This window comes from Lagopus leucura, unplaced genomic scaffold, assembly GCF_019238085.1.
Source record: "Lagopus leucura isolate 7727_CA_CO unplaced genomic scaffold, USGS_WTPT01 Super-Scaffold_100141, whole genome shotgun sequence".
NCBI classification, from domain to species: Eukaryota; Metazoa; Chordata; class Aves; order Galliformes; family Phasianidae; genus Lagopus; species Lagopus leucura.
Window position 1 is genome coordinate 109,385 of NW_024962333.1, and position 26,530 is coordinate 135,914.

At 52.0% G+C, this 26,530-nt stretch overlaps 2 protein-coding genes and 1 long non-coding RNA gene across 3 annotated transcripts; 2 read left to right on the forward strand and 1 right to left on the reverse strand.

Moving 5' to 3' along the window:
• Positions 1–1,065: 1,065 nt before the first annotated feature.
• On the reverse strand, positions 1,066–11,311 carry ABCF2 (ATP binding cassette subfamily F member 2). The gene is made up of 15 exons (XM_042888045.1): positions 11,249–11,311; positions 10,875–11,048; positions 8,764–8,976; positions 7,816–7,998; positions 7,327–7,498; positions 7,081–7,176; positions 5,932–6,034; positions 5,751–5,846; positions 5,537–5,656; positions 4,927–5,016; positions 4,621–4,731; positions 4,314–4,376; positions 3,722–3,850; positions 2,392–2,595; positions 1,066–1,665 (listed from the first exon to the last, which is right to left on the reverse strand). Exons 2-15 carry the CDS (start codon positions 11,026–11,028, stop codon positions 1,528–1,530), a joined length of 1,872 nt encoding a protein of 623 aa, XP_042743979.1. The 5' UTR covers positions 11,029–11,048; positions 11,249–11,311; the 3' UTR covers positions 1,066–1,527.
• A 533-nt stretch (positions 11,312–11,844) lies between these two features.
• Positions 11,845–17,410, forward strand: CHPF2 (chondroitin polymerizing factor 2). Its single transcript, XM_042888044.1, has 4 exons — positions 11,845–12,116; positions 12,795–13,359; positions 13,688–13,870; positions 14,139–17,410. The coding sequence occupies exons 1-4, from the start codon at positions 11,845–11,847 to the stop codon at positions 15,399–15,401; spliced, it is 2,283 nt and encodes a 760-aa protein (XP_042743978.1). The 3' UTR covers positions 15,402–17,410.
• A 4,881-nt stretch (positions 17,411–22,291) lies between these two features.
• Positions 22,292–26,279, forward strand: LOC122189169. Its single transcript, XR_006181725.1, has 3 exons — positions 22,292–22,320; positions 25,608–25,803; positions 26,237–26,279. It is a non-coding gene; the product is annotated as an uncharacterized LOC122189169 (long non-coding RNA).
• The last annotated feature ends 251 nt before the right edge of the window (positions 26,280–26,530 follow it).

The window sequence follows — 26,530 nt, forward strand, 5'->3', positions numbered from 1 at the left end:
TCTCCATCACTACCTCTGTTAACTTCCAAGTACTACACTGCATAGTGACTTTAAATTACTGTTCATTTAAATGACTTTTCAGTGCAATTCAGACTTTTCCATATGAGGAACTTGAACAGCATTTACATTAACCTGCATCACCTTCTTTATCTCCTCTCAGAACTAAAATGATCAACAAGTCATGATGCTCTGTGGCTCTCCCCGTGACACTTCTCCCATGGGTGATGCAGTGCTCCCATAGCAGCCATCCACAGCTTGGAGGGCCTCTTTGGATAACAGGAGGAAAAGCTTTGCTCAAAAGGCCAAAGGCGCACAGCTGGCAGCTGAGAAAGCTCCAAGGAAGCACAGCCACAGTTCCTGCAGGGCAGGAGCACAGTACTGAGCCTCCCATGGCCTCGTGCTGCCGTTCTCATGTGTAGTAATTAAATGATAACTCATGATCATGAAGGATTTTTTTTTAAGTGTATTCTCATTGTTTTAAAAATACACAAGGAAGATATTTTATTCAAGAAATGACTCCAGTTGCTCTGGCAGAAGGTACAGCTTTAACACTAAGTTTTCTAAGAATTTGTTATTCAGAACAAAAATAGACGTTAAACTAACTTCAGCTGATTAGCGTTATTTAGTTAAACCTGTTAGGAACAAATAAATAATTCATAGCCCCAAAATCCTGATTTATTGAGAGCCTTGTATTAGGCCCATTAAATTCAAGATGAAAGAAAAAACATGCATCAAAGCTGCTCTGTTGCGGAGCACACACACTGGTATTCTATAGATCTACATTTCATCTCTACTTTTCCAATCTTTGGAACCTTTTGAGCTGTATCTATGAACAACAACAAAAGCATGTGTAGCTTGCTCCCTCTTCTGTCATTACCTGGAAGCCCCAGTATTCCAGCCGTGGGTTCTGCTCTGTGCCCAGCTCCAGAGCCCAGTGCTCACCCCTTCACAGGTAGCACAATTTCTGGTCATAACAAGAGGACTTTGGCAGCAGTGAGCTTTGGTAAACCCATATCGGCCGATGAGCCCAGCACGCCCCAGCAACCACCACAGCTCACAAAACGAGACTGTTCTTCCCTCTTTATTGACTGATGGGTTCTCAGGCAGATCTTGTAATTACACTGTTAAATAATAGTTAAAAACAAACCGAGGCCAGAGGAGTTGGAAGTGAAGTATCTAAACTGAAGCAGAAACTGGGGAGGAAGATGCAGGATAAGCTGGGCCGGGGTCTCCACTTCTGTATCACTGCAACTCAGACACCCTACCTGCCACAGCACAGGCTGCCAGATCCAAGGCCTGGCTCAGATGGGACTTCTAAATACGGGAAATGGCTGCCCAAATTAAGCCAGATCGGGAGAGAAGAGATCTGTCCAGATACAGAGGCGCAAGGCAAGTCGAAGGGAAGCAGTATTGCAGCAATCCTAGAACACAGCCACATGTAGCAGCAGCCCCACTCCAGTCAACAGGTGAGCGCGTCACTTGGCCACTGTCAGTCTGCTGGAGAGCACCTGGGCAGCCGCTCGGAGCTCACACGTTGTGGGTCCTCTTGGTGAGCTGCGGATCCTCATCCACCAGCTTGGACTTGAGGTGCTCCTTATAGGCAAGGATGTCCCCTTGCCACTTGGTGATTGTCTGCTTCTCACAGACCCAGATCTCCTGAGCAACCTGAAGGGAGCACACGAGGAGACGGAGGACAGGTCATGCTGCAGCATTCTCTACTTTTTACCAACGTGATCAAATTAACCAGACCCCACTCTTTGAAGTACGAGGAGGAAAGAGCCTGTTAGGTTTCATACATTCAGTTACCAAAGAAAAACATCTGCAGGGAAATACCTATCTGGTATTTTCTGAACAAAGGATGTAAGATTTTAGAACAGTCTTTGACTCCTCAACATTTCTTTTGTTTGTTTGTAGATGAAAAAGAAATTAATTGCCTACTAAATTGGGAATTGAAGAAAGGTGGTTCTTGACGTGAACTACTTGGATTTGCTGCACTGGAAAACAAAGTCATAGCTGAACTTACGGACAAATCTATTGCTGATAAATCAGCAACCGACATTTATGTGCAACTGAAGCAACTTCCCTCACCTGTGCAGACAAAGTGAGAAAGAAAATTCTGCTAAAATTATTCCAGCGCTGTTTCAAACAACCTAGCTAGAGCTCCCACAGCATGGCATGATTTCTATTTAACCTATCCTTCACTATTAGTATTTGTTTCCTCCTTCAAGTGTTCTCCAAGGCCGGGTAATCATTCGACACGAACATGGCAAAGGAATCGTGACTTTTTCCACTCATATCTTTTTGGGATAAGGAGCAGACAGCTGAAAACCCCCTGATTAATTACTCAGAACGTTGGAAAGGTGCTTTGCAAAAATTCGCTGCTCTCTTTACCTGTTGGATGAGTCTGAAGTCGTGGCTGACGAGCATCATTCCTCCTTCAAAGTCATTGATAGCATCCGCCAGAGCATCTATCGTTTCGATGTCCAGGTGGTTGGTGGGCTCATCCAGGAAAAGCATGTGGGGATTCTGCCAGGCCAGCCACGCAAAGCACACACGGCACTTCTGCCCGTCGGAGAGGTTCCGGATGGGGCTCACCTGCCACACAAAGACACTGTTTGCAGCTCCGCCAGGGAACTGAACAGCACCAGTTCCTGCACTGCCACGCTGATCAGAAAACATTCACATCTCAAACTCTGCATGCAGCAGATGCGTGGCGCGAGGCACATCAGGAGTACACCTAGCCTAGGCTTCCTTAATCAGCAAAACAAGGGGATTCCAGGGGCTTCTGAAAAAGAGGTGTCCACCCCAAGACCCAGCTCCTGTTAGAGGTCCAGAGGGCAGTCAGACGAGCTCTGTCTGTTCATTCCATCCTGACACAAGCCTAAACTTACTTTTGCCTCTCCTACCGGCATTCACCTCGCAAACAGAAATAAGCAAGCCAGTTCAAGCTACAATTAAAACACGTTTGAGGCTAGCACTATGCCACAGCCTGTCTTTGTTCTTCAACCCAGATCGAGGAGGGTCACCCACCTCAACACAAAAACACATTGCTTCAGTAGAAATGTGGTTTAACTCAGCAGGTCGCTGAGCACTACACAGTTATTGGCAGAACTCGTGGGTTGAGATAAAACTATTTATTGAGAGAAAAGAAAAGGATGATAATTATGACAAATACATAGACCAAAAAACGTATATAATAAGTGATGCACAAGCAATTGCTCACCACCCTCCAACTGATGCCCAGGTAGCCCCCAGGAAATTGAAGAGAGATGAACTCCCACCCCCTTCAAAGCTCTTTCTGCTGGATGCCATGCTCTATGCAATATCCCTTTGCCAGTTTAAGTCAGCTGTTCTGATTCTGTTCCCTCCCAGCTCCTGGGGCCCTTTGCTGAGAACGGCCTTGGCTCTGCACAACACTGCTTAGCAGCAACTATGGACATCACAGTGTTAACAACATTGTTTTACTCCTAGAACCAAAACGCATCATACCAGGCCTCTGAAGAAAACAATTCCATCCCAGCTGAAATTAAGACAACAAAGTTCCTCTAAGGCATGAGTTATTTTCCTCCAGTTTTAAAAGTGGAGATGGAAAAAGCATTCAGAATCTGTGACATGCCGTGCTTCACACTGCATCACACTGACAGACATCAGCAGAGCAACAGAAAACACAGTAGTTCTACATCCCCAATGAGTAAAGAAAACTTCAACAGCTTATACTCACTTGCTGTTTCCCTGTCAGACCATATCTGCCAATGATTTTTCTCATCTCCTCCTTCTCTTTGATTTCTGGGTAGCATTTCATCATGTACTCCAGGGGGGAGAGGTCTAAGTCCAACTGCTCTTGCAAGTGCTGACAGAGAAGAAGAGCCAGCTTCAGCCTGTGCATGCCACCCACCTCCTGGTCAGAAGTAGCTCCCCCCCCCTTCCATCTCTCTGGTACCAGCTAGGCAGCAGAACACATTATAATCTCACACCCAGTGTATTCACTGTGCTGAACTGTTAGGGAAGGAGTCTCCTTTCCAGGAGCAGTGTACTGCTTCAGAATAACAGATTTGTCCAATATCAAGCACAAGGCAACCATCTCTCCTGTACAAGGTGAGAGGCTAAACAGAAAGAATCACATCAAGCCTCTTTTCGGGACAAGAACATTGGGTGGAGCCCGTTCTGCCAGCAGAACAGTTTCCTCCCCAAGCTCAAGGCACAGAACAGCAGTGAGATGGGCCTTAGAAGCAGGCAGAGAGGATAAACATTCCTCGTTCCTGGCAGCTTTTTCCCCAGTATTTCATGCTCCTGATGGTTGCCACAGGGAGTACCTGGTGGTATCTGCCGATCTTCACATGTGAATGCTTGCGAATCATCCCATCTGTGGGCAGCAACTAGAAGGGGAAGATAAAAGTTATTTCACCATGAAATCCCTCCTTTCACTCTATGCCAGAATGAACAGAATCTATCCGTCTCCTCCCCAGTGCAGAAGATGCAGTCTGAATGTACAGCGTGACAGAGAAAGCCCTTTGGAAATCCTAAAGTCTGATGGAGTACCGTGGTGAACAAGTGCTGACCCCCTGAAGACTACCCAAAGAATAAAGGGCCAAAACAGGGAAGACGATGCTGTAGGCATACCTCTCCTGTGAGCAGTTTCAGCAGTGTTGACTTTCCAGCTCCGTTGGGTCCAACAAGAGCGACACGGGTATCCAGGTCAATCCCAAACTCCAGGTTGTTATAGATCCACGGCTGCAAGCCACACACATCATTACACACAACATGCCTTTCCATTACTACCCAGAATCTCCATGCAACTGTACAGCTCTGTCCCCAGCAGACTCAGTATCAGCACTGCCAAGAAGTCTGATTCCAGAAGCCTCACACTTCCCAACAAAGCACAGATACACGTGGTTTTCACACGACCTGCACACGTTCTGTACTTACGCCATCCTTTGTGTATTTGAAGCTGACGTTCTGCACCATGATGACAGGAGGAGGGATTTTTCCACAGGGTGGGAAATAGAATGATAAAGTCTGTCAAGAATGAATATCCACTTGTTAGACAACCTGGAGCACAAGCTAGCCTTGTTATTCCAGTACAACCTCACTACAGGCATCATCTTCAAACCAAAGTAACAAAACACAACCTTTCTAAGAGCCCTGTAACAACTCATGCAAGCTCATCTGCTGCCTAACAATTCCCTTTTTCTTTCCCCTTGAAGCAACTGGGGGCTTAAACTCTTCAAATAAGCAGGGGTTACTCTGAGCATCTTCCCAGATCTCTAATTTTTTAGACATTTGTTTCCATGTCTGCAAAAGAGCCCCTGCTGGTATCACAAATCCCTTTCTCTCAACTGGAAAAAGTTAATTCTCCTCTTTAACTCCTCAACACTACACTGACTTCAGTAAATTTAACCTTCTGTCATGCAGAAGGGGTTTCCATTCTTTCTTTCTGCTGTGTCAGCCATTCCTGCTGTCAGCTAAAGTTCGTTCTGCTTATCCAGCCCAAGTTTCCTGTACTGATCTCTAGATGCAATCCTATTAGAGATCTCACCTTGTCATTTACCACTCTCTCTGTCAAGCCAGAAGCCATCATTTTTTGAAGGGTCTTCTCCTTGCTCTGAGCTTGCCTGGCCAGCTTTGCACTGCCATGACCAAATCGTGCAATGTAATTCTGCAACAAAATACAGTTAGCCAAAAGCCGTGACAAAATGGCTGAGGTGCCCACAGGCCTGGGCAGAAAGACGTTTGTGCAGGCAGGCAGATACCTTCATGTGGGCAATCTGATCTTGCTCCCAGTGGAAACGCTTCATTTGGTTTTCTTCCAGTTCCAAGCGAGTTTTGACATATTGATCATAATTTCCCTGAAGAGGTGGAGCACAGAACATCAGACAGACCCCAGAGGACGGCACCCTGTTTCTGCTGGCTGGCAGAACACCGCTCACTCACCGTATAGTACTTCAGTTTGCGGTTGTGCATGTGGATGATGTTGGTGCAGATGCCATTCAGGAAGTCCTGGGAGTGGGATATCAGCACGAGGATCCGCTTGAACCTGCGACACCACAGAACTCAATAAAAAGAACTGCTCACTGGCCCTGATGGCGACAAGGGATTTATGTGCACCAGAGCTCTTCTGTCTATAGGCAAACGAAGAGCAAAAAGATAACAGCCTCAGAGATGCTTCAGGAATTTTGCAGTAAGTAGCTGCATCCGGCTTTGTAAGACGCCCTCCACTGCACAGCACTCTTCCCCCATACTCACAAAGAGTTAAAAGTTGTGTGGTGGATTAGCGGTGCTACTGATGCACAACTCCACTGCTATCACACTTCTTAGAAATTCCAACCTTTGCTTCTCATTTTTGTCTTGTTACTGACTGCTATCCCTTAGGCACACTGAGACTGACTCCAAATCTGTGCAATGACTGGTAAACGCATCCTCCCAAAAAGAGAGGTTCTGATTACTTTCCTAAAACATCTGATTTATCAAACAGACATGCAGAAGGTTCAACTGACAGAGCTGATGGAATAACCTCTGCAAAAGAAAAGCCCTTCTCACATGCTTGCATTCACAATGTTTTTAATGCACAACCCGGATATCAAATTTCATGGCTATTCCTGAACATTTTAACCAATCACTGACATTTTAACTTTGTTTACAACACCCAGTTACCTTGACATACCATAACAAGATGAAACTGAGACTCAGACACTACAGACAACAGAAAAACAATATGCAGAAAGTTGAGCTGTAAGCCAGGTCTGGAAAGCTCACACTACTGGTAGAGCACGCAGCTGCCAGGGCTGCTCCTGGCCTTCAGGAAGTAGGTTTAACCAGTATAGGTAAGTATAAACCAGTACTTCTTATTTCTTCACTGAGAAAGAGACAGGCTTGTCTTGAAATCATTGCCCTTGTGTCAAGAACCCCTCTGTAACAAACATGTACCAGCAAGCTACATGAGGGTATAACTGGTGCTGCAGCATAGTCATGCAGCCACAAGAACTATAGACAATTATTTCTGTAGCACTTGCTTCACGTGCTGACAAGATGTTTGTGCAGACAACCACAGCCCAGGGAAGCTGCACACTTCTCCATGCTTACGTTTTCAGTTCTTCTTCCAACCACACGCAGGCATCCAGGTCAAGGTGGTTTGTGGGTTCATCTAGCAGTAGCATAAATGGCCGAATGAAGAGGGCTCTAAAAGGAGAGGGAAGATGACAGCATAAGGTAAATGTTGGTACCCAAAGCCTCTGAGCTCTGCTCTGAGTTCTCGGAACTGTTTCGTGGCTTTGAGCTGAGGAACAGCCAGGCATTCTCCCCGGAGGCAGCAGGCACCGCACCACTCACCTCGCAAGAGCCACCCTCATTCTCCAGCCACCACTAAAGTCCTTCAGCTTCTTCCTCTGCATGGCTGGCGTAAACCCCAAGCCGTGTAGGATACGGGAGGCCCGCGCTTCTGCCTTGTCAGCATCCAGCTCCTCCAGACGTTCATACAACTCCATGAGTTTCTCACACTCCGCTGAAAAAGAGCCTGCCTGTCAGCACTTCAGCAATAATGGGCTCTCAGCTGCATGTACGTACAGCTGAGAAAGTTCAAAGTCCATCTGCTTCACCACTACTCTGACCTCTCCACTCGCATGCCTTAGGTACTTCTTAAGCAGCTGCATAGGATTATTACCTAAAGAAGTGGAATCCTACAGGACTTTTCAACTACAGGGCAGTTGGGAGACAGAGGTACGGTAAAAACTGCCAAGGAACCCAGGTAAGACCTTTTCTTCAGTGGGAAGGGAAAGTGGACTAAGTGCCCTTGTCCACAGGGACTCTGAAAAGCTTTACCATCTTCGTGAGCCAGACGCTCTGCTTCTCGTTCTAACATGGACCTCTCTGTATCCACCTCCATCACACACTGCAGAGGGGTCTTGTCACTGGGAGGCATCTCTCGGGTCAGGTGATAGATGTCGATGTGCTCTGGAATGGGCACTTCTCGTTTCCCAATAGCTGACAAAAGCATGGATTTCCCTGTGTGCAGACAGACACTCCACAGTTATCTGCTGGATTCAGTTAGATAAGCCACAAAAAAAACAAACAACCCACAGGTGAGATACAATTAGATCACATTACTCTCTCTCTTTACAACGCAAGAAAATCCTTGACAACTTCTTGCCCATAAGAAATCAGGGAGACAGCAGCACCACTGCAGTTCAGCACTCGCTCAGGTATAGGGAGCTTTATCTCTGCTGTAAACTTCTTGCTGCCTAATCAGATCTAACATCTGTTACCACGGCATCAGCCTCTAAAGACTCTTCTAATAAGAGGAAAACGTTATACTCATCATGAGAGAGCCTGGAAGTTAAACAGCTCATCACTGTTACTAGCTCTTCTTCAGCTGTACCCATATTCTGCATCTTTCCATACACAGCACTATTTCCCCAGCGATCATACACACTGCCAACCACTCCATACTATGACATTTGTTCAGCCAGCAGCAGCAGTGTTGGGCTGACTGCTACACAAAGCCTGCAAAAAGGAATCAGATTCACAGATCCCAGGCATCTCACCCTGCTCTCCACAGAAACCAGTCCAAAAGCACAGTCCAAAGCCAGGATGCGACCTCATGCTCCTGCCAACAATTGCTCACGTATGGAGAAATGCAGGAGATGACAGTGCCATGTCCCACCCACATCTACAAACCATTTTTCTGGTTTCCAGCATTTACCCCACACATCCATCCAACTTCCCAGCATCACAGAACCTTCACTGAGCACCAGGAGGCCCACAACTCACCGATCCCATTGAGTCCAATGAGGCCGTATCGCCTCCCGGAATTCAGCTCAAGTTTTGTATCGCTCAGCAGCTCTTGGCCATGGAAGGTCAGCGAGAGGTTAATGATGTGCACATCAGTGCTGTTGGGATGGGAAGCCAGCACTCCTGTTACAGCACGAGCAGCAGCTTTCTTCAATTCAAAGTCCTCCAACTCTTTCGTGAGAGCGTCCACTTCTGTATGGAGAGAAGAATCAGAAGTGCTGCTGACTCACAAACACACAGGAAGCTGTAAGCCCCTAAACCAGTAAGACCAGGACTATAACAATAAGCAGCATCGCCACTGCTACAGAAATACTGAGGAGGCCTAGAGCAACAGCGTTGTTCTGCAGTTCAGCACATGGAGGCGTAGCAATCTAACACGGCTTACAGCCGCTCTAAAAACATGAGCTGACCAAAGCTACGCAGGGAGCAGCCAGAGCAGCTGGCCTGGGATCCAAGTGGTGGACGGCCCTCTATGGCTGAACACCTGGAGGTGTTCAAGGCCAGGTCGGTTGGGGCCCTGAGCAGCCTGGGCTGCTATGAAATGTGGAGGTTGGTGGCCCTGCCTGTGGTGGGGGTTGGAGCTTCGTGATCTTTGGGGCCCCTTTCAACCCAGGCCATTCTGTGCACAAAGGGCTGTGATGGAGAAAAGGCTTCCGCACTTTTGGTCGCTAGTTTAAGGACATGGCTGGCCTCAAGGGACCTTGGGCAGGAAGTAAATAACAGGAAAGATAAGGGAAGCAGTGCCATATAAAGAGACCCCACCAACTTCTGAGGAGACAACAGGCCCATCTGTTTGCTCGTGCTGTCGGACAGAGCCACAGCTCTGCTGCTGCTGCACTCACAGCTCCATTCTCACCCCGATGACAACCTGCCGTTTGAAGGAAAGCGCACCAGGGACGCTACAACACTCAGCTAAGGAGAGCGGAGCCGTGCCGCTCAGACCGCCCGCGTTACGGCACCGAGCAACGCCGCTGGGCTCGACCGCCAGCAGCAGCCCCCCGGGCAGCACGGCGGCCCCGCAGCCAGCCCTGCCTACGGGGAGAAGCGCCGCAAAGCGCGCCGCCATAGAAGTCCCTGTGCAAGCACCGCAGGCACGCCGGCTGAGGCACGAAGCAGCTCCGCGCTGAATAAACGGCACCTTCACAGGGGCCGACACAAACAAGTTGCTTTTCCAACCCGCCGCCCGCCGCGCAGCCCCGCACCCGGCTGAGCCCTCAGCGCTCCGAGAGCGCTCGGCCCGCGCCGCCCTGCCTCCACCAATGGGAGCGCGACATGCAAATGACCCAGGACGACTGAAAGCGATTGGCGGGCTCGGACCGGGCGGGCGCCCAGGCCCCGCCCACAGCCGGAGGCTCGGGACGCGGCGCCCGCGGTCGCAGCACGAGAGCAGGGCCAGGGCAGCGCAGGACGGCGGGGGTCCGCCGGGCTCACGGGGGCGGCCAAGAGCCGGGATCTCGGCAGAGGGTTCCACCGCGCTCCCCGCAGCACGGCCTCTGCCCGCCCGGGGTCCTGCGCTAAGCACCTCATAAATATCGCGCTATGGCCCGAAGCTATCACTCCTGGAAAACACGTGCCCAGCAGTCCGCGGGTCACCGGGCAGGGGGAGCGCCGCCCCGGTAAGCTTCACCTCACCCACGGTCCTCAAGACTTCGGCCCCTGCAGACCAGGCACAGCCCCGAGAAACGGACGGAGGTTAGCAGCAGCGCTGACTTTAACAGCGAAAAAAGGAACACAGCGCCTGCTGCAGCACGAATCCAGCGGGGCCGGGCTTCAAGTGCCAAGAGCTCGAGACAGCGCCTGCCTGAGGGTACCCGCAGCGCTCTGCCTTCATCCGGCAGTTCCAAAGGAGACTCCAGGGAACGCCACAGCCGCACGAAGCCGCGTACAGACGATCACGGAGCCCCGCCGGTACACGGAAGGGAGCGGCCCCTGAGGCGCTGCGTCTGCACAGCCGGCCCCACGCGCTGCAGTCTGGCCCCATTGCCGCCCGCTGACGGCGCCCTCGGGGCGCTCGGGTGCCGGGACGCACGCGGCGCCGCCGGGCTACAACCGTAGCGGCGAGGCCGGGATCGGGCAGTACCGCCTCTCACCTGGCAGCGGCGTTCCGTTGGCCTCCGGTGCCCGAACCTCCTGTGGCTCCGTCCCGGCATCGCCGTTCTCCTCCGGGGCGCGGCGGGGCCGCTGCCGGGCCTTCGCCGCCTCCTTTTTCTTGGCCGCCTTCTTCTTGGCCAGGTCCGAGGGCATGGCGCGGCGGGGAGAAGCGGCTGCGATGGGAAAGAGGCCGTTAGGCCGCGCCACCCCGGCCCGCCCCGGATCCCCGCTCCGCCCCGGAGCACGCGGCGCCACCGGACCGGGTCGAGAACCGCCCGCGGCACCAATCCCCGCCCGCGGCACCAATCCCCGCCCAGCACCCTTCCGCCCGCAAGCGCCCGGCCCGGCCCGGCCCGCGCAGATCAACCCGCACCGGCCGCTCCGCGCTTTCCTTCTGTCGCAACAGGACAGCCGCTACCGCGTGCGCATGCCCCGCCCCCCGGCGCGGCAGCCAATCGGAGCGCGAAGCGTCACCCACGCCGGGCGGCCGCGCCGCTCCGGGCAGGGCACTGCGCATCCCGGCGTGCACCGCGCCGGCCGGCTCAGGCCCCGCCCCGGATGTGCCACTGGAGCCGCGCCTCGCGCTACCATAGAGGCGAGGCGGCAGGCGGATAGAGCGGTTGCCGAGGCACCATAGAGAGGAAAGAGGAAGCGGAAGCATAGAGGGTGGCGATGAGGCGGTTGAGGTGGCAGCAGTGGGAGAGCGGCCGGCTGGGTCCCGCTCCCCGCCCCGGCACAGCGCTCCGGGCCGGCCCCGTCCGAGGCCTCCACGCCGCCGCACCGCCCTGCCCGCAGCGGGCCGCGCCGCGGGGCCGCTGAGGGGCGCGGGCCGAGCCCGTCACGCTCCCTGCAGGGTTCGCTCTGCTCAGCTGCCGGGCGGAGTGCCCGGCCATGTCCCGCGGCGCCGCGAGCGCAGCCCAGCCGTAACGGGACCGCGGTCGCCTCCGGAGCGCGGTGCCCGCCGTCGCTATGCGCTTAGCTGCGCTGCTGGCGGCGCTGCGGCCCGCGCTGCCGCTCGTGCTCGGCCTGTCCCTGGGCTGCAGCCTCAGCTTGCTGCGCGCCTCCTGGAGCCAGGGCGGCGGCGACGAGCTGTGCCTGGGAGCGGCGGGCCGGGCCAAGCTCCGCGGCGGGGCGGGGCACGAGGCGGCTGAGGCCGGGCCGGGCCCGGGCCATGAGGACTTCCGGCCTCGGATCGTGCCGTACTACCGGGACCCCAATAAGCCTTACAAGAAGGTGCTCAGGTAAAACCTGTTCTTTGGTGGGTGGGCTGCTCCTGGAGGAAGGCGGTCGTGCGCATTGCGTGTTCGGAGCTCTGTGGCTTCTAATGAGTTAACGTGTTCAAGCTGAGATGCGCAGTTTGAAATACGTGACGTAGTGTAAAAACATCGGTTGTAACAGCATGGTGTGGTGCTGAGATAGCTCTCTTAAAGGGGAGCAGTAGCGAGCTTTTCAAAGCAAACAAAAAAAAAAAACCAAAAAAAAAAACCACCCAGGAGGGCTGGGAATATTCCCTCTCCTGTGACTTGTGGCTAATAATGTGTGAAGTGGCTCTTACAAAATTATTAACTACCCTATTCATTGGGGAAGTTCTAAGCTGTTAGTAACGATGTGCGTGGCTTGCTAGTGGTTGGCTCTGAATTCACTGTTTTAACTTGCAGTAGTTTGACTAAGTACTGCCAGATTGAAAGAAACTTGTGCTTTTATTAAATGGGATTTTTCCTAGTGAGTCTGGTCTTAAAGCTCTACTTTTAAGGTTGATTTCTTCGCTGTTTCTAAGTTCCAGCAATTAAAGATTTATCCCAGGTGGTGGGGAAAGTTACAGAGGTGTCCTGCCAGCAGTTAGGAAGTTCTGGCACCGAGTTATCTTCTGGTTTTTGTCACCCAGTAGTTTGTGATGTGGTTCTGTCCTTTCTTTACAGAACTCGCTACATTCAGACAGAGCTGGGATTCCATGAGAGGCTATTTGTGGCAGTGCTGACTTCCAGGGCTACCCTGAATACTCTGGCAGTGGCTGTGAACAAGACCATTGCTCATCACTTCTCGCGCTTGCTGTACTTCACAGGGCTGCGCAGCGCCAAGGTGCCTCATGGCATGGTGCTGGTGGCCCACGGGGATGAGCGACCCATCTGGCTGATGTATGAGACCATGTACTATATCCACCAGCACTTCGGTTCTGACTATGACTGGTTCTACATCATGCAGGATGACACCTATGCCCAGGCTGAGCAAGTCAAGGCTCTGGTGACGCATCTCAGTATTAACCAAGATGTCTACCTGGGACGAGCAGAGGAGTTCATTGGGGGAGATGAGCAGGCTCGCTATTGCCATGGTGGCTTTGGCTACCTGCTGTCCCGCAGCCTGCTGCTGAAACTTCATCCACACCTGGACAGCTGCCGCAACGAGATCCTCAGCGTGCGCCCGGATGAGTGGCTGGGACGTTGCATCATCGATTTCCTTGGCATCCCTTGTGTGTCCCAGCTCCAGGTACTACCTCTCTCCCGAGAGTTTTGTGTTAGCTAAGTTGGATGGACCCCATGCTCTTACTAGTCCCTGCTGTACAGCAAAAGGGCTTTTCTGCTTGATTCTGATGTAAGATGGAGGAGGAGAGAGTTGTCTCTTGTGGCAGCATTAAATAAACAGGCTTGTAGTATATAGAGGTAGCATCTGGAATGAGAACTGTTGTGTTGTGTTCTTACCTCTGGGTCCTGCAGTCAGCTTAGAGGCAGGAGAGGATGCATGTCTGGGGTGAGGGAAGGCTTCACTGTGAATGGTAGCATTCCATACCAGTCTTACTGGCTTTTGTCCTTTTCAGGGTCAGTATTACCATACGTATGAACTGGCTAAAAACGCTGATCCAGAGAAGGAGGAGGAAGAGGAGTTCCAAGCAGCTATTGCTGTGCACCCCGTTTCTGACATGACCCTGATGTACCGGCTGCACAAGCACTTCAGCAGGATCCAGCTGGAGAGAGCCTACGAGGAGATCCAGGAACTGCAGGTATGTGGTAAGGGAAATCTGCAAAAACTACTGTCTGAACAAATTTCCTTTTCTTCCAACTTTGTCATAGGAGGGTATCGTTTCTATTTGTATATGACCATCAGCCAAACACAAAAGATAGTCCTGTCTCTCAGACTTAGCACTCTGATACCATGCAATTCAAAACTACGGAGATACAGCTCTAATGGCGAAGCAGGTCTGAGCGGGACATGGCCTGTACCTGTGAGAAAGGGTCAGTGATCAGTCAGTGTGTGTTCTCTTTGCACAGATGCAGATCAGGAATCTGACCTCGCTGACTCCTGCGGGCGAGGCAAGCTTGACGTGGCCTGTGGGGATCAATTCTCCATTTCTTCCAAAGTCGCGTTTTGAGGTCATCAGCTGGGACTACTTCACTGAGCAGCACCTCTTCTCCTGCCTTGATGGCTCCCCCAAGTGTGAGCTCTCTGGAGCCAGCAAAGCAGATGTCAGCGACATTATTGAGTCAGCACTGGAGCAGCTTAACAGCCGCTACCAGCCCTTGCTCCGGTTCAGCAAGCGGCAGTTGCTGAACGGCTACCGGCGCTTCGACCCCACCCGAGGGATGGAATACACGCTGGACCTGCTGCTGGAGGCAGTGACCCAAAAGGGCCACAGTCACGTCCTAGTTAAGCGAGTGAGCTTAGTGCGGCCCTTGAGTAAGGTAGAAATTATTCCCATGCCGTACGTAACAGAGGCCACACGTGTGCAACTGGTGCTTCCGCTGACGGTGCAGGACTTGGATTTCGTGTCAAACTTCCTGGATATGTATGCTATGAACACGCTGGACACACATGATAATGCCTTGTTGACTTTGCTTTTCATCTACCATCCGTATGATGCCCAGCGAGTCAGCCAGGTAGATGTATTTGCTGGAGTCAAGGCCATGGTAGGAGAGCTGGAGAAACGCTATGCAGAAGTCAAAATCCCCTGGATTAGTGTCAAAACTGAGGTGCCGTCACAAGTGAAGCTCATGGATATAGTCTCTAAGAAGCACCCCGTGGACACCTTGTTCTTCTTGGCCAGTGTCTGGACAGAAATCAACATGGAGTTCCTGAACCGCTGCCGCATGAATACGATCAGCAATTGGCAGGTCTTTTTCCCAGTGCACTTTCAAGAGTTCAACCCTGCACTGGTGTACCGTGGCGAGCAGACTGCTTCCTCCAGCACTGACTTCCTGAAGGATGGACATTTTGACAGACATTCCTTCGCTGAGGCCTGCTTTTATAACTCTGACTATATGACAGCACGTACCAAGCTAGCAGCTGATATCCTAGATCGAGATGAAGTGCTGGAGAGCATGGAGGTATTTGATGTCTTCCTCCATTATTCTGGTTTGCACTTATTTCGGGCCGTGGAGCCTGGGTTAGTGCAGAAATATGCACTGAGGAGCTGCAACCCCCGGCTGAGCGAGGAGCTGTACCACCGCTGCGTCCTCAGTAACTTGGAAGGGCTTGCGTCCCGCTCACATTTAGCCATGGCACTGTTTGAGCAGGAGCAGGCCAACAGTACTTGAGAGACTGAGAGCATCGAGAGCTGAGCTGCACCTTAACACTTGGCACTTTCCATCCCCTTCCGAGCCTGGCCGTGGTTGAAGGGCATGTGAGGTCAAGGGAGGAGAGAGGCTTTCCCAGCCTTGCTCTGCAGCACGAGCAGGAGCTGTGGAAAGGCTGTTTTTCTGGAGTTTTACTTTTTTGCTTTTGCGTGGGTTGGGGTTGGTTTGATTTTTGTTGACTGGGTTTTTTTTGTTCGTTTTTTTAAACAAATAGATCTCTTTTCAAGCAGACTGATGTGATTACTTGTAAACTTTATAGGCTCTGGGATGAGGGGTGTAAGAAGAGCTGTTCAGGTGATCTTTGAGCCATGCAATTCTGGTGAGTGGGGTAGAGACAGAATATGAGGTACTTTCTGGAACAAGATTGTGTTGGCCTTGCCACCTCAGTGCTGTCATTGCACATCTTGAGTTCTTCTCTGCATGCACTCAATTCTGAGGAGTCACAAACATGACTGACCTAGTTTGCTGCTGGACAGGGCTGTTCAGTGTGCTTTCACTTTGCTATGTTTGCAACTGCAGAACACTCATTTTGTTATGTAATCAGGGAAGGTAAAGGAACTGAAAATGCCCTTGTCAAACACCAGCCTTGTGGAGCACCACTGTATTATACTGGGTTCTTCTAGAATTGGGAGCAATCTCAATTTCAGTATGTTGAGCCAGGGGGGATGACTACCCTTCTTCATGGCTACACATGCAGTATTTAAGGAACACGATTGTATTTGCTTTACTTATGATTATAAGGTGGAGCTCTGGTATCAGTTTCAAGCAGATTATGAAAGATCTGAAAAGCTTCAAAGAAAGTACTCAGCCTGCAACAAAAGGGATAAAGAGTCAAATTCGTTTATTTGAAAAGAAAGAGAGCTTGATGCTGACATGGGGAGAAGGAATCTCTTGTGCGCCTCTTATCGGGGCGTGTGTCGCTAAGTGAACCTCGGAGCGAGATCTGAAGAACCTGATGGGAACTTCATTGCTGTGGCTGCTTTACAGTAACCACTGTTTGCTGGTGCACTACGATCCTAATAGGAGATGTACTCAGTGTGAAGTAATACTTGAAATACTGTGCTTTAGAGCTCAGAGAATATGTAGATATCTTACATTCCTTTAGATACTGCGAGCAGCGAGTGCTATAGCTTTGAATGAGCCTCCAATCCACTGCAGCACAGCAAGTAGACCTTAGCTGTAGCACAGATTCTTCCACCGTGGCAGTTGCAGCTATTAGAGTATTCTCTCTCACGTGCGCATGAAAAGTAAACAACAAAAAGATCACTGCATCTGTGTTAATCATTCCTACTGCCAGACAGAAGGGATATTTTAATGAGAATTTCTTCTAGTCAAAGTCGAGGCCTCCCGGGTGTTTGTAAACACAAGTTCCAACATGCTATAATGCTGAAAAAGGATTCTCTGAGCCACTGTTCTAAATCACGTATTTGAATGAATGACAGCAGGATTTGGATGTATAAAAGTGTAAGCAAAGCAAGCAATCTGATGCAATGAATGAGAGGAAAACAGGTGTCATACAATCAAGCTGAAATATTAAGCATGGAAAAAGATGCAGTGAGTCAGTTGTCAGGAAATCTGGTGATGAAACAAAAACCTGCAGGAAATGTAATTGCTGGGTATAGCTGTGATGTAAAACAAGCTGCTACTGAAAAAGGTTTCCAAATAACATAGGGCAGGTGAGAGTTATTAGTGAATCCTCCTTAGAGGAGAAAAGGCATTGAGACAGGACAGTGAGATCTTGTGCATTGCCAAATAAGCAAAATGAAGAGCTAAACCAGAAAACTTGAAGGAATCATTATGTAACTGTGTTTTGGAACAAAAAGAACTAGAGACTCCTAAGAGCACCTCCTGTCTTTGGAAATCGAAGGAAGCTGGGAGCTGCATTTTGGGGGAGAGGTCTTCTGCCAGCAGACTCTTGAGTCTGCAAATTCTGGCTTGTTGATAAATGTCTGCATTCCAAGGTGAGGTTAGGATTAGTGAAAGCAACTATTGCATCTTCTAGGCAGGCAGGTTTGCAGTTAAGCTCTAACTGGTGCAAATTGGGAATGGTAAATTAAGAATGCAATAAAGCAAATGGTATAATGAAGAAAGAAAACAAAAAGTTGAAGAGCTGATCCTGTGTCACACAGAACAGGAAGGTTTATTAGTCTGCACTGATTCCTGTTGTAAGACTACAAGCAGTTGAAATCAGAAATGCTGGCAGGTAAGCTTAGTGTAGCTGGTGTTGCTGCATAACGGATTCTAGTGAGGTTGTTGCATAGTACATAAGCTACAGTGCTGTCAAGTCTTCAGCCTTTAAATTTACAAGTCAAGCTGAGGATGATGAGGTGGCCGTTATGGACTTGACAGTCATTTGATTTCATGCACTGCTTCAGCTTTTCAGCAATAAGATTAAAGATTCACTTGAACATCAGGAAGCACTTCTGTGCCGTCAGTGATGGAGCACTGGTGCAGGTTTCTCGCACAGGAACAGGCTGTGGAGCCTCCTCTGCGGAGAGCTTAGAAGCTGCCTGGATTTGGTCTGGGGCTGCTGTGCGTGTCCTTGTTGGAGCAGAGCTGGAACAAATTAATTCTTCAAACTGAAAGATAATTTCAGCTGAAAATAGGCCTATGGTTTTAGTGATGACAGTGACTAGGAGGTGAGGTACAGAGCAGATGCTTTTCCAGCGAATGAGGGTTTGGGTGCTGTGTAATCAGTGAATGTACAGACGTTACAGATATGAAATATACCAGAGTTTGGCTATGCAGTTGTTATACCAAAACAGAAGAGATGGAATGCTTACCCGTGTCCTGGGCTCGCTATGACACTTCAGAGGAGCAGATCTCCAGCAGAGATCCTTCCCTGCCGGCAGTCAGCTCTTAAATGGGCCTGGGAGGGGGGCAGCCAGGCTCCAGCCTTCCTGCAGCAGTGAATCGCCTTCACTGTGCCCCAGGGCCGACCCAGCGCCGGCCTCAGGTGGTCAATCAGGGGTTCAGGCCGTGACTCAGCAGCTCCCTTGCAGGTGCACACATGAAGTGATCGCATGGATGCAGACAGAGTCGTGTCCTTTGTGGCTCCTGCAATGGGCTCTGTGGTTGTTCCAGCTCCTGATGTGAGCTCTGCAGTTGCTCCAGCTGCCGTGAGCCCTGCGGCCACCCCGAGCTCTGTCACAGGTCCCACAGTTGCTCTGGCCTTTCTGTCTGAGCCTGCGGTTACCCCAACCCTTCTGGCAGACCCTATGGTGCCACAGCCCTCACCGCAGCCCTGTGGTCACATCAATCCCTCTGACGAGCTGGGCGCTGAGTTGACTGTTGTGTCTTACCCTGGCAGGTGGCTCAGCATCACGCAGTCATTGCTCCCTCTGTTCCCAGGGGGATGGGTGACAGGATAGAAAGTAGAACTCATAGGTTGAAATAAGACTGTTTACTAGTAGAGAGAAAAGGGAAAGGGTAATAGTCATGGCAGTGTATATGAATGTGTATAACAAGTGATGCACGAGCAGTTGCTCCCCACTCTGGGCCAATGCCCAGCTAGCCCCTGAGCAGTGGAAGAGAAGGAAAGATCAACTTTCATCTCCTTCAAAACTCCTTCCACGTGATGCCATATGGTATGGAATATTCCTCTGGCCGGTTTCAGACAGCTGTTCTAATTCTGCTCCCTTCTGGGTCCTTTGCTGCCTTTCCTCTGTGCCACACTGCTTAGCAGCAGCTGTGAACATCAGCATGTTATCAACATTGGTCTCCTCCCAGAACCAAAGCGTTACATCCTAGCAGACACGCTGAAGAAAACAATTCCAACCCAGCTGCAGCTGAGACAGCGGCCTTTAATTTCACAACTGAGTACACAGTTGAGGAAAGTTACAAAAGAGCAACTCAAAGCAGTGAGGCACTGAGCCACCACCTCGGCCACAGTAGGTCTGAATCAGAAAGCACTGGAGCTAGGAAAGGGCTCCAGGAGGAATCACTGTGTGTCTGCTGTGTTAGGATCCTCTGTAGGTGTTCGTTGCTGGCCGTTGGCAGAAACAGGCAAAATGAGTCAGGTGGCACTTATGACTTAAACCTGTGCCACCATTTTTATGCTACTGTCTGCAAAGAAGGACCGACCTTCAAGGACACTCAGCTGCGTGAGGACTGTGGTACAGAATTCTTGGACTGTACTGGGGGTCACAGGCTGACTGAGAAGCCAAATCACTGAGTGTCATAATCAAGCTTATAACATACAGTGCATGCCCCCTTGGGGCATTGGCTGTGCCTCCAACTCTGCTTAGTCTGCCGTGACCCATGCCATGAGTTGCACACACGTTTGTGTGCACTTCTCTTGGAGTTGAAGCTGGATGATCTTAAAGCTCCCTTCCAACCTAAGACATTCTTCAATTCCTACTGGCTCCACACACTTGAATATTCTTTCTTGTTTCATTGCAGCGAGGTAACTCACTGTTCTGGATCTCCTGGGCAGGATTACTTAACCCTTATCCCGTTGAAACAGTTTACTTCTGATCACAGAGAAAAAAAAGTACAAAATACGTTACAAACACAGGCAGCTTTTGTCCCAGCTGTGCTATTAGTTTTAAGAAACAGAAGAAAATAGTCCTCGTCTCCTGTCCTGTGAAGGAGCTACCACTCTGCTCTTCACTAATAAGACTTTGTTTTCTTTAAAGATGCAAATGTTGTGAAAAACAGTGCATCTGATCAAGGTGCCCATCAATCTTCTCCAAGGCTCTGGAATATAAATAATGTGACTTTTCCATGTGCAGCCCAACTCATCAGCACGGTTTGCCTCTGAGCAGGTCAGCTGTTTGCATGTGAATCCCCAGGATGACTGCAGGTATCAGTCACAGCCCTCAGGGTGCTGAATTCTCTCACTCCAAAGTGATTCACAGCCAACTGCACTCAGGGTGCAATAAAATGGTGTGCAGACCGTCCAGAATGTCCCAAAGACCAGGTATGGGGTTACTAACACCGGGTATGGGGTTGGCTGAGATCAGATGTCTGGACACAGAAGACAATCTCATTAACAGATGAGTATTGCCCTATCAGAACAGGAGTATTGTTTCCCTGCATGCTCTTCCATTCCTTACTCTACAGGGATGACTTACTTTTTGGGAGCTTTGCCCCTGCTATTTGGCCCTGAGCATCACCCAGTCCCAGAGCTGTGATGAAACACGCTTCTCAGCTCTTTACAGCACACCCAGGCTCGCTCACTTGAGCAGCCTCCCACCAGCAGTCTGAGCCTAAACCACCACGCAGTGCTTTCTTGCTGTGACACCTGGGGCTCGGCTTTGTCCCTCAGGCAAGGCAGGTACCATCTGCTGCACCGTTATTTCAGACTGTGTTTCCTGGATGTGTACAGCACTTATGGATCTTTACAATATGCATGCTAAACTTTTTCTTCCCGAAGAAGGTACCCGAAGAAGGTACCCGAAGGTGAGTTTCTGGATTATGGGTAACAAAAACTATTTTTCCTTTACAATTGTATACCAGAGCAAATAGCAGTGGCAAAAGGAAGGCTAACACTATTAGTGGCTGCATTAGGCAAAGTGTGACCAGGAGGTCACAGTTCCCTGGTACAAAAGAGATCTGGACGCACCAGAGTCCAATGCAGAGCCAAAGAGATGGCGAAGGACCCAGCATACCTCTGCTGTGAGAGGCTGAGAGCTGGGGCTGCTCAGCATGGGGCAGGGAAGGCTCAGGAGGGTCTTCTGTGGTGAGTGGCCTTAAATCCCTGAAGAGAGGACAAAGTTGGGCTCTTTCTAGTGGTGCTGGTGCCAGGACAAGCGGTGCTGGACACAAATGGGGGCCCAGGAGTTGCCCTGCCTGCCAGGAAGCACAGTTGTGCTGATGCTGGACCATTGGCACAGCCTTCTCGTATGGGCTGTGGAGTTTCCTTCTTGGAGATCTGCAGCCCCACCTGGCCGTGGGACCGAGCACCCTGCTCTGGGTGGCCCTGCTGGGGCAGGGTGGGACCAGAGGAAGCCTTGGGTGCCCCCAGCCTTGGTCTCTCTGTGATTCAGGTTCTGTGAAAAAGCTTGAAAATACCACGCAGAAAAAGTGCAAACTTAGGGCAGAATGTATAGCCCCAATTATAAGAGATATAAATCTACTTCATAATCTTTACAAGATGTTATTTAGTTTTTAAGCTTACGCCAGATTTGAACACCTGGAGTTGGAAGATCTGCTTGTCTTTGCTCATCTGTTTCTCCTCTTAACCTGAGCTGTTTGCCTTCACAGCCCCTCAGCGCAGCACCTTCGCTACACCTCCTTTAGCAACACTCATCTCTCATTGTTCCTGGTGCTTCTTTAACCTACAGTAGACTCCCTCAGCGCTTACTCAAATTGTTCTTTGAAAGCGTACTGCATAAATATCTCCTACTGGATTCTCACTGAACAACATCCCTTGTCCTTCCCAAAGTGCCCGGCACAGCAGATCAGACCCACGGCCCCGAGCACAGCATCCTCACACCCCACAGCTGCTTAAGGGCAGGTACAAAGAGGAGCAGCAAATTCGGGATAACGACTCTCGGCAGAGACCGGTTTTGAATTCGAAGTATTAGACACGATTCAAAGCCATTTTCTTCCCACGTTCGCTGTTAGAGTATGACTGCAGTCGGTGCCACACCAGCTCCGATGTCTCGCTGAGCCGCGGTAAGCGATTGTCCCCGCAGCGCCCGCGGCAGCCGCCGGGCAGAGATGGGTTCTGAGCGCTCCCTCGGGTGCTGCTGGCGCGGTGGAGCCGCACCGCACCGCACCCGGCAAGCAGGCGGCACCGCGTCAGCCCCAGCTCCGGCCCCAGCCCCGCTGCCAGGTGGGTCCGCGGGCGGGGCAGGGCCGGGCCGGGCCGGGCGGCGGCGAGCGGAGGCGCGGCGGCGGCGGCGGGGGCTGCGTGCGGTGCGGCGGCGCTCAGGTACGAGGGGCGCGACGGCGGTGCGGGGCGGCGGCGACCGATGGGCTGCGGCGGCGACAGCGGCGTGGTGAGGGGCGCCGCGGGGGCTGCGGCGGCGGTTCGCGAGGAGATGCCGCAGCGCTGAGCCCGGGGCGCCGGGGCTCGGCGGAGGAGGCGGCGGCGGCGGCCCGGCCATCCCTTACCCGCGGCCGCCTCAAAGCCCCGCGGCGCACGGAAACCGTCCGCAGGGGCGCCCCGGGGACCGGGAACGTACGGCCCCGGCCCCCGCCTCCAGGAGGCGGCCCGCGCCGCCCCCGCGAGGCTCTCGCAGGGACCGCGGAGCGACCGCCTTCCCGTCTCCCGAAGCGCCGCTAAAACACGAGCGCCGGCAGCGGCCGCCCCTGCGCGGTGCCTCCTCGCCGGCGGTCGGGGGCTGCGGGAGGGCCGCTCCGCACCGCCGCCCCTGCGCAGGTCGCGCCGCGCGGTGCGCACTTTGCAGACGGTCCCTGCGCCGCTTTCCGCAGCGTCGCGCAGGCGCTCAGCGCCGGGACGGCGGCCCCGGTGCGAGCGGGAGAGCGGCGCGGGCGCGGCGGGAGGAGAATGGCCGGGACGGTGAGCGCCGCGCCCCGCTGCCCCCCGCCCCGGGACGCCTCCGCCGGGCGCTGCCCTCCGGCCGGGAATCGCCCCGCGCCGTTCCTCGCGGGCGCGGCGCCGCCCCGCCGTGCCGCCCGTTCGGCCTCCGCCGTTTTCTCAGCGCGCGCCCCACACCCCCGGGACGGGCCGCGGCGGCTCCGGTGCTCGGCGCGTCGCGCTGAGGCGGGCGGAGCGGGGGGCGTCGTCCCGGGATGCCGCCCCGCGTGTGGGCTGCAGAAGCCGTCGGCGGCCCTTCCTGCCGCGTGGGCTGAGCTTCCCGGGGGCGTGGAGCGCTCGTCTGACGGCGCCTGGACGGAAAGGTCCCCGTCCCCTCGCCCCGAGGCACCCGGTGCTGTCCTGCAGCCGGCTGTGGGCCGTCTTCGGCGCTGCCTTTGGGCTGCACCCGCCGTGTTCGCAGAGGGAGACGCGTCGCCCGGTGCTCGCCGAGTACAAAGTGCGCCGCGTCTGACCGCTGCTCTCAGCGCAGGCCTTGCCGAGCTGCCTCGGCAGGCGGTTCTCCCTCCTTGTCATTCTCTACATCCTGAGCTCTCTCCTGAGGTTCCTCTTTCGGCACCACCTGCGGAGGGACCCCGGGGTCAAGTTGCTGGGAAAGGCTAGCGCAAATTAAATGTGAGAGGGATGAGAAGGTCAAGAGAGCCAACGGCATCCTGGCCTGCATTAGAAATAGTGTGGCCAGCAGGAGCAGGGAGGTGATCATCCCCCTGTACTCAGCACTGGTGAGGCCGCACCTCGAGTATTGTGTTCAGTTTTGGGCCCCTCACTACAAGAAAGACATTGAGGCCCTGGAACGTGTCCAGAGAAGGGCAACGAAACTGGTGAGGGGTCTGGAGCACAAATATGAGGAGCGGCTGAGGGAGCTGGGATTGTTCAGTGTGAGAAGAGGAGCTCAGGGCAGACCTGACTGCACTGTACAACTTCCTGAAGGGAGGCTGTGGTGCAAAAGGGTCTGGCCTCTTCTCCCAGGCAAATAGTAGGACCCGAGGAAATGGCCAGAAGTTGTACCAGAGGAGGTTTAGGTTGGATATTAGGAGAAACTTTTTCTCTCAAAGGGTGGTCAGGCACTGGAATGGCTGCCCAGGGAGGTGGTGGAGTCGCCGTCCCTGGTGGTGTTCAGAAGGCGCCTGGATGAGGAGCTATGAGAGATGGTTTAGTGCTTGTGGCACTGATAGGAATGGGAGGGGGGTTGGACTGGATGATCTTGCAGGTCGTTTCCAACCTTGTGGGTGTCAGCAGCGCCCTTCTTGGAGAATGACTTCAAAGTACGACATGCCTGGAGGAGTTGTGCACCTTCTGAAAAGAACCGGTTTCTTGGTACTGCCTCAGTAGCAGTCGACACCCAACTGTTCACCACAGGGGCACTGCCACGAGGAACCAGACCTCCTTTCTGAGCAGGATTCCTGCCCGTTGGCACTAGGGGAGTAATTCCCAGCCTGGCCCCTGGGCATGGTGAGAGTGAGGCTGCTGCTCTGTCAGTCTCTGATACCTCCTGTTCTGCAGCATGGCAGTGCTGTTTCTGTACCTCGTGCTCTGGCTCTTTGCTGGCTTGGCCCAGTCCTTCTGACCTGCACTGCCTCTGTTGCTTTGTTGTGCTCAGTCACTGCTATCCCAGACCTTATCCTTCTTTAACTCTATTTTGGCACAATTCACCACAGTCTTTCTGCCCTTTGTTCTTGCCCTGCTTCAACCCTGCTGAGCTGAGACTCCTTACTGCCCTGTTGGGGCTGTCTGCTCTGCGGCTGCCCTGGACTGCCCAGCCTGGCACCGTGATGCTCGTGTTTCCTTTCTTGTCTGTCTGTTCTCTGAACAGCTGCTTCTAACTGCATGGCTGGGTGTGAGCTCACACCTGTGAGTGCTGTGGGTGCACATTTGTTGTGCTGTAATGCTTCTGCCCTTCATCACCTGCAGTGGAGGGCTGTTAAAACAAAGTCATGCTCTCGTATGTTCCTTTCCAAGGAGCGGCCTTTTCCTCCTCAGACCCATCGATTCTGGACCTTATTGTGAACATGCAGCCACTGAAGCTGCCTGACTGTACCCTGAGTCTGTGGGGTCAGTCATTCTCCTGTCTGCAGCACTGACAGCCTGTCAGGGTAGCCAGTAGTTCCTGTGAAAATGCCAGGAAGGTCGAGAGCCTTTAGAGGTTCTTTTTTGAAGCATGAAAGCAGGCTGGTTGGTCAGCAGCTCCCAGACTGGGCTGCTTTCCCCAGAGTTACCGGAGATGTCCTATGGCAGAAATAGAACCGAGAGCATTCATGTGAGATTCATGAGCATCCCCATCTTCTTGGTTAGACCAGGCCTATTCCAGGGGTGTCTTCCAAACTTTACCATGTTGTGATTCTTACCAGCGTAAGCCTCAACATGTCGACACATTACAGGGAAGTATACTTCACCTTATCTCCAACCTGCTCAGTCACAAGCTGGCTACAGACTGACAGCTGAACAGCTTACAAGCTATCCAGGTGTGGTGCAGTGCCTGGGCAGAAGTACCTTACAGGCAACATGGATGTGCAGGGAGGGCTTTAGTCACTGTCAGTTGCATCCTTCCTTTCAAGTTGTGCTGCTTATGAAGTATCACATGGGTTGGTCTGTTCTAGAAAGCTTTTATTTATATTGTATACTTCTTTTCTATCACTCAGTATTTTGTTTTCTCTTTTCAGAGCTGGATCCAAATGTGTCCTCCACCTGCTGTCTTAGAGCTACTTCTGCTTCAGGTCAATTAGAATGTCTGCTGCTCATTCATCATGATACAATATCTGGATTCCTGCCCCATCCTGCTGTGGATAAGGTTGTTGCTCCCTCTTGGTCTGCACACATGTGACTGTAGGTGTTCGCCGTCTGCCTAGTCTGGCACAGGTAGGTGTTAGTCCTTTAAAAGGCAACATGTTCCAGCTGGGAAGAATGTGTCTGTGGCGTGGGACTGGAAGATATATTGCTTTGGATATCTGGAAAGTACTGGTATTTTGTGAAGTGAGCCCTGAACTGCTTGCTTGCTGCTGTTGCCCTCAGCTGCCCTCTGGTTGCACAGCTCTTTCTCTGATGGTTCTGCTGGCGCTGTCAGGGAGGGGACGATCGGCAGAGTGACCTGGCTCAGAACAAGTGATGTTAGTGAATGCGGTGCTAAGAGCAGGCCTGTGGGGGAAGAGCGATAGCAAGTGTTCCTTGTGGTGGTTTATTAGTTCAGCTGCTAGGAGTAAATGCAATTAGCTCGTGTGGTAGTCATTGATTTGTAGGATGCACTACTTTTCACAGCAGGTTTAAATTAGCATGTTTAACTCTTTGCTATTAGGCTTCCCTGGTGCTGTTGTTGGAAGGTATCGGTCATCTCCACGGTAAGGTTCTCAAATCCCCCTCTCTCAGGTCTCTAGTTTCTAACGTTAGTTCCTCTGCTCTTGTTGCTTCCACTTTAAGTGCCCAGCTGCATCTGTTCTCGGTCAGCAATGCAGGATGGCTGTAAGGTTCAGTGCCTTTTTGTCTTTCACAGCCTGCACAGGTCATTTCACTAGTAAAATTGCCACTGGTGAAGTGAGAAAATGCAGTCTGTTTTGCTCTGGAATTAAGTAGCCTGGCTTATAACTTCTTG